This window comes from Palaemon carinicauda, chromosome 22 (genome assembly GCF_036898095.1).
Source record: "Palaemon carinicauda isolate YSFRI2023 chromosome 22, ASM3689809v2, whole genome shotgun sequence".
NCBI classification, from domain to species: domain Eukaryota; kingdom Metazoa; phylum Arthropoda; class Malacostraca; order Decapoda; family Palaemonidae; genus Palaemon; species Palaemon carinicauda.
The window spans coordinates 88,506,170-88,521,169 of record NC_090746.1 but is presented as its reverse complement, the minus strand read 5'-3'; the positions used below and the strand labels follow the sequence as shown (position 1 = coordinate 88,521,169).

General features: G+C 35.0%; 1 protein-coding gene across 1 annotated transcript in view; it reads right to left on the bottom strand.

Moving 5' to 3' along the window:
- Positions 1-1,142: 1,142 nt before the first annotated feature.
- The window catches only part of LOC137616595 (QRFP-like peptide receptor), a 90,091-nt gene continuing 76,233 nt past the window's right edge, over positions 1,143-15,000 (bottom strand). Inside the window, exons 5-9 of the mRNA XM_068346488.1 lie at positions 13,590-13,679; positions 11,273-11,425; positions 10,029-10,124; positions 3,135-3,282; positions 1,143-1,825 (exon numbers count right to left, since the gene is read on the bottom strand). Coding sequence (XP_068202589.1) covers positions 1,278-1,825; positions 3,135-3,282; positions 10,029-10,124; positions 11,273-11,425; positions 13,590-13,679 — 1,035 coding nt within the window. The 3' untranslated portion in view covers positions 1,143-1,277. The remainder of the gene's footprint in view (positions 1,826-3,134; positions 3,283-10,028; positions 10,125-11,272; positions 11,426-13,589; positions 13,680-15,000) is intronic.

Sequence of the window (15,000 nt, the reverse complement as noted above, 5' to 3'; positions counted from 1 at the left end):
GTTCTCTTGCTAGAGGGTACACTCGAGCACACTATTCTATCTTATTTCTCTTCCTCTTGTTTTGTTAAAGTTTGTATAGTTTATAACGGAGATATTTATTTTAATGTTATTGTTCTTGAAATATCTTATTTTTCCTTGTTTCCTTTCCTCACTGGGCTACTTTCCCTGTTGGAGCCCCTGGGCTTATACCATTCTCCTTTTCCAACTAGGGTTATAGCTTAGCAATTAATAATAATAATAATAATAATAATAGTAATAATAATAATGATATCCCAACGGATGGCTGATGCCCTGGCCAACCTACTTGACTACTCCAAGGAGTTTACTTATGACAAAGGCCCGATGACTTTTCGATTAAGTGATCTGGTAATGATCTTCAAGCTTAGATATTTTAGCTTTTTTATTCATCTTTACATTTGGTCTAATAACAATTACAATAAGGATTGCAAAAGCTGTATATAGGACGAGCAGGTAGTCTTATTTAAAAATAGCTTGGTTTTACTTCCAATACATTCAGACATATACAAACACATATACTGGCTAGAATTTGATACAGGAAATTTTTAATAACATGCAAATAAATATCACATTCAACATTTATCATAGCTGGGAATCATAAGCAAAGAGATTGGATTGGTATTCTTTTTTTTCCGTCTGGAACTGAATATTTGCTACATTTTAACTACGAAGGATTAAGAATTGCGGTGGTGTCACATTTTGCATCTTCAATCTAAAGTCCCTTGAGTAAATACAGGAAGATGTGGCACCGCCGCTCACCGTTTTCCAAACGCACTAATAGCCATTAAATCTAAACCTATTGATAGCTGGAGAGTCTGAGTAGTTTCAAAATTATTAATAGAATTATTACCTCCCATCGTGAACTCATGGTAAATTTAGTTCAACATGAGCTGCTTGAACACGCTAAACTAATCACTGCACATATCGAGTCCTGTAGGCTTTATATATATATATATATATATATATATATATATATATATATATATATATATATATATATATATATATATATATATATATATATATATATATATATATATATATATATATATATATATATTATATATATATATATATATATATATATATATATATATATATATATATATATATATTTATGTTTAATATTGATAAACACTACAGCCACTTATTGGCTCATCTTGAAAGTTCATATGTAGCACTAATTCTGAGATCAATTTCACGTTTTCTATAATTTAGAAAGACTTTGATACCTTAAGGTATATTGTTCCAATATTCTCTCAGGCAATGGAGTTTTTAGCACAGGCGGTACTTGATTCTTCCTGAATGCTCGAGAATGTATCCCGTCTGTATCTCTGATTGGAAAAACTGCTGCGAGAACTCTTAGAGAAGCCAATGCCATGGTCTCTCTTATCGAGTTGGCTGTCGCACAGGAGAGCCTTCCTTTCATCCCTCGACTGGCACTCCTTCAGCGAAGGATGATCGGCCAGCTCGGGATTTCTCAGGGCTTCGTCGTAAGGGAAGTTGGTCGACACTCCATCCTGGATGCCGTTTAATGGTCGGTCTGGTAACGCAGTTCCATTGCTGGAAATGGAACACTGCCTGGAAAGCTGCTGATTAGAGGTGGCGACCGACGACCTTCGCGAATGTGACGCCTTGCAATGAGAGAGGCTGTTGATGCTCCCTTTAGACTGTTTGGAGACGGACGATAGTGGGTTGGAAAATACAGGGATCTTTATAGATTTCCGGTTGAAGGAGAACTTGAGAGAACTTCCTCTGATAAGAGATAATGATGTGGCCACTGCGGTGCTGGGTAGTTGAAAATGATCTGTTAAATAAAGGTTGAAGAATTAGATATTCGGGAGAATGAGGAAGAATAGATAACTGCGCACGAGCGAGCGCGCGCGCGCGCACACACACACACACACACACACACACATATATATATATATACATATATACATATATACAGTATATACTATATATATATATATACATATATATGTGTAACTATATTTATAATTGAATATCCATATAAATATATCTTTATATATGTATGTATACTAAATATATATATATATATATATATATATATATATATATATATATATATATATAAAATATACTGTATATATATACATATATATATATATATATATATATATATATATACACATATATATAGTACATATACATAAATACACACATATATGCATATATATACAGTATATAAGCATATATATATGACAAATTTTGCACATTTAGACGTGTTTTTCATATTCAAATAAGCCATATATATTTGATACATTAATGTCTGGATTCTCTTAACGACCTCGGGATCAGAGCCCCAGGCAAAATCACACAAAGACAAGAGCTGGTGACCGGCTGGGAGTCGAACCCTGGTCCGGCAAACTTGTATACACAGTGACTTATATATCTGATAAAACCATAAAAGTTCTGTTTAAAACAAGGTAAACTTTTAGCTTACAGATAGAGGAAATACATATAATTTTATTTATAAATTATGTTTGAATATATATATATATATATATATATATATATATATATATATATATATATATATATATATATACGTAGATATATGTGTGCATGTGTATGTGTGTGTACCTGCATGTGTGTATATGTTACCCTTAAGAAAACTAGATAGCAAATAAATCATATATGCCCTAACCGCTTTCTCATAAAAGATACCTTCTTTCAATAATGCTGTAGCCTCAAAACTACATTAAGCAATACTAAAATTCCTTATCAGCAAGATCTAGTTAATTTATTGTGTTTTCTACACATTCCTTATCTCTACTGCATGTTAGCCATATCATTTTACTTCTCAGTAAAATTTAAGTATTCAGTAAAGTTGAATTATTTTTCAACATCAAAAATTTAAGAAACTTGCTTGCTTGCTTGCTTGCTTGCTTGCTTGATAGATTGCCCAGCCTTTTGCTGGACACGGGCTCTTGTGTTAGCAGCCCGTCAAAAAATTTTATAATAAATTTTGATCTAAAATCTCAGGCTGAATTGGAAGAGCTATATGTAAAGCATCTTAAACTGGACTACATACAGCGACAATCGTCTGTTTATAAAGAAAAAATGAATAAAATAAAAAAAAAATGACTTGCCTGAAGTGGATCGCTTCTTACGAAACAAATTTTTGAAGCCGAGTCTGAAGTTGTCACTGAAGCCTCCATATAGAAGTGGGTTAAGTGCCGAGTTACAGTATCCCAAGAAATAGGCCCAGAATTCCACGCTGGCAAACCACGCTGGTAACTGGTAAAAGTTGAAAGAAATAAATGCAAACAGTTATAGTTTAATTTTGGGTAACTGATAATTGAGAGAATGTATTGATATATTACGTTTCATATTATAAAATAATTTCTATGGGTTGAAGAGAGTAATAAATTGAGATAGAAATGAAAAAGATATATATATGTATATATATATATGTAAATATATATATATATACATATATATACATATACATATATATATATATATATATATGTATATACATATATATATATATATATATATATATATATATATATGTATATATATATATATATATATATATATATACAAATATATTTAAAACCTATCAGTAATATAAATATTTCCTCTATCAGTAACAGGTAGAAGATGAGAGAACAAAAATTGAGAATAAGTTATATCTCCCTTCCTTATTTCACTGTTCAAATGCTAATCATAAATTTGGCAAATTTCGCCCTGCTCCACAGAATTCGTCTTTGACACGTCCACTGGTGACGCAAATGATTGATTGATTACGCGACCAAGTTGCTGTCGAGAAGTGCTGTACTAATGAAGATGGATCAGTTTGAGCAAAAACGAAGTGAGGGAGAGGTTCCAGGTTTATATTGCAATAATAATCCTTCCTGAAGGAAGTGATGAGGGTTTTATACCGGGAGCATTGCATATGTTCAAATAAAGAAACGGATCGAAGGGGGTGTATCATGAGTTGATGGATAAGTTTTAAAATATGACTAGACGAAGAACTTGGTGCTTATTATTATTATTATTATTATTATTATTATTATTATTATTATTATTATTATTATTATTGTTGTTGTTGTTGTTGTTGTTGTTACTTGCTAAGCTATAACCCTAGTTGGAAGAGCAGCATGCTACAAACCCAAAAGCTCCAACAGGTAAAATAGCCCCGCGGGGACAGGAAATAAGGGAAATCTAGTCGAGAATTTTAAGAAATATATTATGCACCTTACTATAATATGTAAAAGTGATTTGCAGTAATAATAATGGTCAGAAATGCATAATAAATAGAAGATAACCAGTTGGAGAAATATATGGTCAATGTAAGTGGCGTGAAATTTAAGTATCATAATTACCTATTATTTATATTACTGTATGTCCCTTTAATGATCTATTGTTAGGAATGTGACTTGTAAGGAATTGCTAGTTATATGTAAAGCTTATTTAACACCATAGCGCTACATGTATCACGTGCAACATCATTGCATCCCTACGTGTATGAGTTTAATTATGTAAGTGATTATAAGTACTATTTCATATATACGTCAATATTAGACTTAGTAAAAACTACCTCAAGAGGAGTACAATTCTAATATTGGTAATAGGTTGGCCAGGGCACCAGCCGCCCGTTGAGATACTACCATTAGAGAGGTATTGGATCCTTTGACTGGCCAGACAGTAATGCATTGGATCCCTCTCTCTAGTCACGGCTTATTTTTTCTTTGCCTACACTTACACAGAATAGTCTGGCCTATTCTTTACATATTCTCGTCTTTCCTCATAAATCTGACAACAATGAGATACTTAACACTTCTTCACCCAAGGGGTTAATTACTGTACTGCAATTTGTTCAGTGTACTTTCCTCTTGGTAAGGGTAGATGAGACTCTTTAGCTATGGTAAGCAGCTCTTCTAGAAGGACACTCCAAAATTAAACCATTGTTCTCTAGTCTTGGGTAGTGCCATAGCCTCTGTACCATGGTCTTCCACTGTCTTGGGTTAGAGGTCTCTTGCTTGAGGGTACACTCGGGCACACTATTCTATCTTATTTTTTTTTTCTTCCTCTTGTTTTTTGAAATGGTGTGTTGGGCAGGCTTAATAGAAGGGCCATGGATGCCTGGTGGTTTATCAAGAGGTTATCTTTTCCTTTTTCTGATTTTTTCTTCTCCAAACCATCCTTACTGTCCTCCCTTCAGTTGAAGTGGCTATCCTGGAGGGCATTTAGCCTTGCGTGGTGTATCGGCTCCTCCATGTTGACCAGTTTTTCCCACTTTTTACTATAGTCTATGGGTATCATCAATCACTTTTTTTATTATTCTGTACATATTGTTTTTGTTATAATTCTTGTTAATCTAGTTTTTAAGTATGATGTGTCCTTTTTATTTCTATTAATTCTTATGCTGTCTGGAGACATTGAGCGAAATCTGGGACCAGTACGTCCTAGATTTCGTCAATGTCGTCTTCTGTATTGCAATATTCGTGGTGTTCATGCAAATATCCAAGACCTTACAGTTGCGTCCAGACAGTATGATATTCTTTTGTGCTCAGAAACTTTGGTTTCTAATATGAGGCACTCATCTGAGCTCCTTATAACTGGTTTTAAGAAGCCAATAATGCTGAAACGCAATGCCATTCCTAGGGCCAGGGGAATGGCGGTGTATATTAGGACCGAGTACCCTGCTTCTCATAAGTCCTGCTATCAATGTGGATGTCATGAGATTCAGGTAATAAAAGTTTGTGGCAGGCATAACAACTTTTATTTGTGTTCGATCTACCGGAATCCAGACATGGATGATTCTATCTTCGATTGTCTTCTTACCATTATGGCTAAGATACAAGAAGATGATAGAAAGGCTTCTTTTGTCTTTGTTGGTGATTTTAATGCTCACCATAGGGAGTGGTTAAGTTCTATCTCTCCTACCGATCGCTATGGCTTAAGAGCTTTAGACTTTGCCTCTGAATCAGGCTGTGAGCAAATCATAAATGAAGCTACTCACAGGTCTGGTAATTTCTTGTACCTCGTATACACTGACTCCCCTAGCGTTATAACTAGTAAGGTTGGTTCTCCAGTCGGGACTTCTGATCATGCCTTGATTTCATTATTAGTGAAGACTGAGCAGCCTGTCCCTGATATATCATATTCCTGTAAAATTTATATGAAATCCCAAGCAGACTGTAATGGGATTTTTCATGATCTTTTGTGCTTGAATTGGTCACAATTATATAATAGTGTAGATCCTGTTGTACCTTTGAATGAGAATCTAGTCAACATAATTGATAGGCGTATCCCTTCTCGTGTGCTAAGGTACCGAATGAAGGACAAACCGTGATTCAATGATGATTGTAGACGTGCTTATTTGGAGAAGCAGGAGGCCTATCACCTTTAGAAGGGTAACAGATCAGATTTGACCTGGAACAACTATACTCAGCTTCGAGCTTTTGCTCAGAGAATTTATGCCTCAACTGAAAAGGAGTACAATTTAGTCATAAAAGAAACCCTCTCTGGTACAACTCAGGAACATAAATGGTGGTCTACCCTTAAATCTGCACTCTTTGGTGTAGATGCAACAGTTCCTCCTTTACTTAAACCAGATGGCTCAGTCACTCACTGTCCAAAGGAAAAGGCAACCCTTTTGGCTGATGTTTTTGACAGTAAACAGAGTAATGAAAAACTTGAACTTCCTCATTCCTGTTTTCCTGAGGCTAAACTAACTAGTTTAGCTTTTCGATCTCGTGAGATTAAAGCTCTGTTGATGGACCTTGATGCTTATGGAGGTGTAGACCCAAATGGTATTTTTCCTTTGTTTTTTATAAAGACAGCAGATTTCTTAGCTCCAAAGTTATCTGTTATTTTGCGCAAGTTAGCAAGAAGAGGAGCTTTTAGCACTTGTTGGAGAATTGGTAATGTTACTCCTCTATGTAAATGTGTTTGTGGTAGCTCAAGTCCCACTGATTACCGCCCAATTTCCATAACTCCCATATTATCTAAAGTTTTTGAACGTCTTCTGGCAAAACGTCTTAATAGGTTTGCTGAAGGTAATCATCTATTCCCTAGTTTGCAATTTGGTTTTCGTAAAGGCCTTGGAGCACGTGATGCCCTTCTTACAATCTCCAATGCAGTACAGAAATCCCTTGATTGTGGTTGGGAAGTTCGTATGATTGGCCTTGATTTTAGTGCTGCCTTTGACCGTGTTAATCATGAGGCCCTTGTTTTCAAACTGAAACAGTTGGGAGTGGGTGGGTCGTTTCTTAGCATTATTATTGATTTTTTAAGTAGTAGATCTCAAAGAGTTGTTATTGATGGGCACCATAGTGAGTATAGGAATGTGATATCCGGTGTTCCACAGGGTAGTGTTCTTGGCCCATTACTTTTCATACTATATACACATGACATGTGGTTTGGCCTAGAAAATAAGCTTGTTGCATATGCAGATGATGCTATTCTCTTTTCATCAATTCCATCCCCTGAATGTAGATCTGGGTTTGGTGAATCCCTTAATAGAGATTTAGCTCAAATAAGTGCATGGTGCAAATTATGGGGTATGAAGTTGAATAGTAACAAAACTCAAAGTATGATTGTAAGTAGGTCAAGGACGGTGGCTCCTCAACATCCGGATCTCAGTATTGATAATGTTTCTTTAAATTTGTATGACTCTTTCAAAATTTTAGGTGTGATTCTCGACAGCAAATTTACTTTTGAGAAACATATAAGGTCTGTGTCTTCTTCAATTGCACAAAAAATTTGCTTATTGAGAAAGTCTTTTAAGATTTTCGGTGATCAATCTATTCTGAAGAAGTGTTTTAATTCTTTTATTCTACCTTGTTTTGAGTATTGTTCTCCTGTCTGGTCTTCGGCTGCTGATTCTCATCTTGATTTGTTGGACAGAAACTTACGGTCTATTAAATTTCTTATTCCTGATCTAGATATTAATCTCTGGCACCGTCGTTCAATTAGTTCATTATGCATGTTGCATAAGATTTTTCATAACTCTGACCATCCTTTACATTCAGATCTCCCTGGACAATTCTATCCTGTTCGTAATACTAGGCAGGCAGTTAATTCTAATAGCCAGGCCTTCTTCATCATAAGACTCAATACTACGCAGTACTCTAGAAGTTTTATTCCAGCTGTTACCAAGTTGTGGAATGATCTTCCTAATCGGGTGTTGAATCAGTAGAACTTCAAAAGTTCAAAGTTGGAGTAAATGCGTTTTTGTTGACCAGGCGGACATGAGTCTTTTTATAGTTTGTATATGACATATTTGTTTTTGACGTTGTTAATAGTTTATATATGACATATCTCTTTTGACATTACTTTTTTTAGAATGATTTATTGTTAATTTGTTCTCTTCAGTTATTTATTTCCTTATTTCCTTTCCTCACTGGCCTATTTTTCCCTATTGGAGCCCCTGGGCTTATAGCATCTTGCTTTTCCAATTAGGGTTGTAGCTTGGATAGTAATAATAATAATAATAATAATAATATTTTATGTCCAATAAGAGGATAGGATTCTTTCATAGGTTAATACATGATGTTCATTTGTTTATACTTTATCCCTGACAATCGTCAGCAAGTTATCTAGCAGTGACTATATACTAAAGAATTTTAGCAATAAAGCTTCCTCAATATACAAGAAAGTCACCATTGTGTCTACCAAAACTACCAAAAAGTGGTAACAGAGTACTGGATACCAATGCAGTACTGATAATACTTATCACTGCAAGTAATCACAATAGAGGCACAGTTCCGATAGTACAGTATTTACTGACATTCCCAGCACAGCATCCATGTTCCACTATGGCTCGCTTCGCTTACAATTGAACATTATCTCATTGCTCCTTTGTTCTGGCAAGTGGTAGACTACAAGAATCTGCTTTGCAAACCTTCTTCGTGGGTATTATGGTCAGAAAATTGGACCCGTACTAAAGGCTTAAAACATAAACTAGTTACAATTCAAAGAGCTATGGACAGAATAATGATGGGAATAACACAAAGAGGCAGAAAAAGAGCAATATGGATACAAGAGCAAATTTGAGTCGAGGGTTTTCTAAGAACATGTAAGAAAAAGAAATGGACATGAGCAGGACATATAATGAGAATGACACACAATAGATGGACATTAGGAATAACAGACTGGGTATCTAGAGATTGTAAAAGAAGCAGGGGAGGGAAGAGAAGATGATGAATTAACGAATTAAGAAAGTTTGCGAATGTGGACTGGCATAGAGAGACCATTAACAGACGCAAATGGATGGACATGTCAGAGACCATTGTTTAGCAATGGATTAGTAACGCTGATGATGGTGATGATGATGATGATATATATATATATATATATATATATATATATATATATATATATATATATATATATATATATATATGCAATATATGAGTGTGTTGTTTGTTTGTATTTTCGTTTGTGCATCTTAGAGCAAAATCCTTGACTAGCTTCATCTAAACATATGGAAGTAAATCTGAAATGAAGTGCAGACGAGGTTGAATAAATTCCATGTTACCTTATTTAATTCTCTCTCTCTCTCTCTCTCTCTCTCTCTCTCTCTCTCTCTCTCTCTCTCTCTCTCTCTCTCGTTTTTCTATTGTGAGTATTAGGTTTCAATCCCTGAAGTGTCTTCTTAAACGGAAACAAATGAAGTGGTGTTAAATAACCCATAGCTACTTTGATTCGAATTAAAATAGAACGATAAAAATCTGTTCTTTCTTCTTATCGAAACCAGGTTGTCTGAAGAAGAAGAAGAAGACGAAGGAAAAGAAGAAGAAGAAGAATCAAAATAGAACCATAAAAATCTGTCCTTCCTTCTTCTCAAAACAAGAAGAAGAAGAAGAAGAATCAAAATAGAACCATAAAAATCTGTTCTTCCTTCTTCTCAAAACAAGAAGACGAAGAAGAAGAATCAAAATAGAACCATAAAAATCTGTTCTTCCTTCTCAAAACAAGAAGAAGGAGAAGAAGAAGAAGAAGAAGAGACGGAATCCAGGTCAACCTACGGGCTGCTGAGAGACGATGTCGTAAAAGTGCAGAATGTGCAAAGGACACCAACACAAGAGGAAGGCTAGTAGGACCAGTGCTGTCAGGATCACGATCTGGAAGCAAACAAACAAATAATGAAATTAATGCATATTGTGATTCTATATACATATTCCTACATGCATATATGTACACATTATACAAGAATGAATAAATGTGGAGAATCCTAAGTTAGGTGTACATGTTTTCACATGGAGTATATGATGTTCTCTTGCTCGAGGGTACACTCGAGCACACTATTCTATCTTATTTCTCTTCCTCTTGTTATTTTGAAGTTTTTATAGTTTATATATAATAGATTTATTTTAATGTTGGTATTATTCTTAAACTTCTCGTATAGTATATTTCCTTTCCTCACTCAGCTATTTTCCCTGTTGGAGCCCTTGGGCTTATAGCATCCGGCTTTTCCCTCTAGGGCTGTAGCTTAGCAATCAATAATAATAATAATAATAATAATAATAATAATAATAATAATAATAATAATAATAATAATAATTTGACTTTCCTAAGGCATTTCACCCTTTATATTCCTTTCCTCACCAAAATGTTGAATGATGTTCTTAAACATGTAGTTAAATTAATGGAGGTTCGGATATTTAGATTGGGTACAAGTGCATTTTTGGTTGAGGTTATAATTAGTCTCTTTATTTATTTATTTATCTATCTATTTATTTATTATTATTATTATTATTATTATTACTATTATTATTATTATTATTATTACAAGCTAAGCTTTAACCATAGTTGAAAAAGCAGGATACTATAACCCGAAGGGCTCCACCAGGGAAAAATACCTCAGTGAGGAAAGGAAACAAGGAAATAAATAAGATAGGAGAGAAACAATAAATATTTATGTTAAATCTTAAATATAGTTTTATTTTCTTTTTGCTGGCTATTATTTTAATTCTGCTGTTAATGTTTTGCTATTGTTCAGTAAACTTTATGAGTAGATTTTACATAACCTACGTCGTATACAATAGTTGAAATCAAAATAAAATATTTTAAGAACAATAACAATACTAAATTATATTTCACATATATAAACTATAAAAACTTTAAAAAACGAAGAGGAAAATAAATAAGACAGAATAGCGTGCCCGAGTGTACCCTCAGGCAAGAGCGATTTCATTTTTTTTTTTTCGAGTTAATTCTTTATTTCAACAGGACGATCTACATTCAGTCTGAATTATCGGCGTTCACCAACCTTGCGTTTGGCCCTTATATGAGGATTGGGAGGAGCAGTGGAGTTGGAAGGAGCAGGCACTGCAGGCCTTTTGACGCACCACAGCCTCAGCAGGATGAGGACGTAGGCTGCTACCATGACGATGGCCGGAATGAAGAATAGCATCACTGCTAGCTGGAGAGGGAAAATATTCATGATTAGGGCCTATAGTCCATTTCTTTTAGCGATGCATATTTGCACTGACTCGCGGCGGGGCCCTTTTAGCTCGGAAAAGTTTCCTGATCGCTGATTGGTTAGAATTATTTTGTCCAACCAATCACCGATCCGGAAACTTTTCCGAGCTAAAGGGGCCCCGCCGCGAGTCGGTGCAAATATGCATCGCTAAAAGAAATGGACTATAGTTGAATGGGCTAATGTTCACATTTTTGTCGATATATATTTCATCTTACTATATTCTATATTTTAACAGTTTGATATGTTTTCTTAAAAGGTCCATGAAACAAAGCAAAGAAATCAAATAAGTCGCTATATTCCGACCAGCACACGTTGGTCTTCATCCCACTGACCTTCAGATAAAGCTTTTCTTAATGTATCTTGAAGTATCTTAACGTTTTTCAATAGCCCACAGTATGTGATGAAAGAGAACGAACTGTGTAAGCAAAGGCAAAACCTACATCTCTATTCACAGGGAATTAAAACGAGCTGGATTCTCGAACAATTAAAACATCAGCAACATTTTCCGATATGGGAAAAGATTGTTACGTTTATTAGAACTTGAAGCTAGGTTTGACTTAGAAATTAAGGAAAAAATGTATTTTACAGGAGTCCCATGAAGAAGGTATATTACCAGAGCCTTATGAGACCTGCTTTGTAGTTTGCCTGAACTTACATAACAGATGTGCTTTGCCAGGAATTATCCTGTAGCTATGATTTTCCGGATCTTAATAAACAGATGTGTTTTTTCATAACTTATAAAGCAACTACATTTAGTTTGCAACATTTGTGGTTTGTCGGAACTTATACGACAGCTGTGTTCAGACGAAACTTATTAAAAAGCTGCGTTTACTCAGAACTTATATAAAAAAAAGACTGTGTTTTGTCAGAACTTGTACAAATAATTTGTTTTGCCCTTACTTATGCAAAGGATCTGTTTTCTCATAAATTATATAACAGGGTGTTTGTTGCAATATGTAAGAAAAAGAAATGACATGGGCAGGACATATAATAAGAATGACAGCTAATAGATTGATAATAAGAATAACAGAATGGATCCCCTGCAAAAGAAGCAGGGGAAGGAAGAGAAGTCGATGGATTGACAAAATAAGAAAATTTGCCAGTATAAACTGGCACAGAAAGATCATAAACAGACTCGAATGAAAGGATATGTCTGCGGCCATTGTTCTGCAGTGAACTAGTAACGGCTGGTAGTATATCTATCTATTTATCTATCTATAAATATATATACACACACATATATATATATACATATATATATATATATATATATATATATATATATATATATATATATATATATATACATATATATATATATATATATATATACACACACATTTACGCAGTATATGTGTGTTAAACAAGAACAACATTTAGATATTTTATTTATGGTTGTTTTTCTTTTTATATTGTGGGAATGGTCAATATACACAAAGCTAAAGAAACGAAAAAAATCTTCTTTGTTTGTAATTGTTCTTGATTGGTGAGAAAAATCAAGAAGTGAAGAAAAAAAATGAGAAATATAAAATACACTTCTACATGTAATTCTTTAATTTTTTCCCTCCATTTTCATTCCTCATAAGGCTCGTTCTATACTAGCGACATAATCGCCGCGGCTTACCTGCCTTCGAACGGCTTTTAATTTTTGCATCTATACTGGGCGACGAAACTGCTGCGATTTAGGCGCCGCAGAACCGCTAGGCCGTCTATACCAGGCGACGAAACTAGTACAGCAGTAGCAGCTATCAACATTTCTAGCAGCAGCAGCAGAAGCAACAACAACAGCATCAAAGCCACACCGCGACAACGTCGCCTAGTATAGACAGGCAAGCGTGTGAAACGCGGCGACATTATCGCAACCCGACGCGTTGCACATGCCTGTCGCCCTCATGTCGCGGACAGCCAAACGACAGAGTCGCTAGTATAGACAGCAAATTGGCTTTCAATGCAATTAACATTGATTAATCTCGGACGCGTAAACTGGGCAGCGACAAAGTCGCTAGTATAGAAGGGCCCTAACCCAATCCCTCCTTTTTCAATGGCCTTTGCTTATTCGTCCCTTCTTTGACCTCACCGGAACAAATGGAATGAAAACACTTACCAAAATACGATAGTATCTGAAAACGACACTCGCGTTCATGTTGCACCGAAAAAGTATGTCGGAACAGCTTTCTTCTACAAAGTCGTCCCACTGAAAGAGACAAGGAACGGAATCAGTAACAAACACATATATGGGAATGAGTGCTTGCGCATACATACATGCATACAGTACATAAAGAACTTGGATAAAATAATACAGTGTTTGGTTATATCACAAGCTTTAATTGGTTTTATTGATTTATATATTCAATATTTTTAATCCCTTATTATTTGGCTAGTACAGTGGTAACGTGTTTGCCTAGCATTTCGCATGGCAAGAGATCGATCCCCGCCCCGGAACGTGTTTACTGGGGAGGCTACTGCTGTGGTAGGGCACCACAGTGGGGGGTTGGGCTTGCCCGGCTGACGTTCTGGTGAGCATCTATTCTGATGGAACCGGAACTGAAACCAGTCACCTTTAACCTTTATTTCACATTTAGATGCTATTGTACGAAAGTGATGTGATTGGTTTTATGGGTTAGAATGATACCAAATGGTGTAAGTGTACGTGTATGGTTGATTAATTGGTATTATATAGCGCCAAATGGCCTTTGATATCCCAGGGCTTGGCTTGAGGCCTAAATTTTCTAATCCATCCATCCATTCATCCATACGGTCTGTTTCCTAGAAGTTAGTTGACTCGGCATTGTGGCAACCATAAGTGGGCAAGAGCATATGGCTAACAACCGCATCCAGAAATAATTGCTTAGGAGAGGATAGTTAACACCTTCCAGAGCAGTCTCCATTTGGTTTATAAAACTATAAGACCTGAACTTCATATAACACTGGATTCATGTAAATGTATTTTAGCTATAATATCAGTAAAACATAATATTTACCGCAAAGAATGCCCACAGTTTGGCTAACGTATAGTTTAGTTCTTTCAATTAGGTGTATTTATAAAACTATAGAACCTGAACTTCATATAACACTGGATTCATGTAAATGTATTTTAGCTATAATATCAGTAAAAAATAATATTTACCGCTAAGAATGCCAACAGTTTGGCTAATGTATAATTTAGTTCTTTCAATTAGGTGTATTTATAAAACTATAGGACCTGAACTTCATATAACACTGGATTCATATAAATGTATTTAGCTTTAATATTAATAAAAACAAAGAATTTATCACAAAGAATGCCATCAGTTTGGATAATATAAAGTTTAGTTCTTTCAATTGGGTGTATTTTTCTTTTTTTGTAAACTGATATTGATATTTTACAAGAGTATATTTGCTATGGTTAATAGATTTTATCGAAATGACCGGCTATCCACCACGCACAGGTTCGAATCCTTTGCTTGGTAGAAATATCTATCACTGAAGGAATTTCCCAATGGGTCTGAGATCAAGTGACGGAGCGAACTCTATAT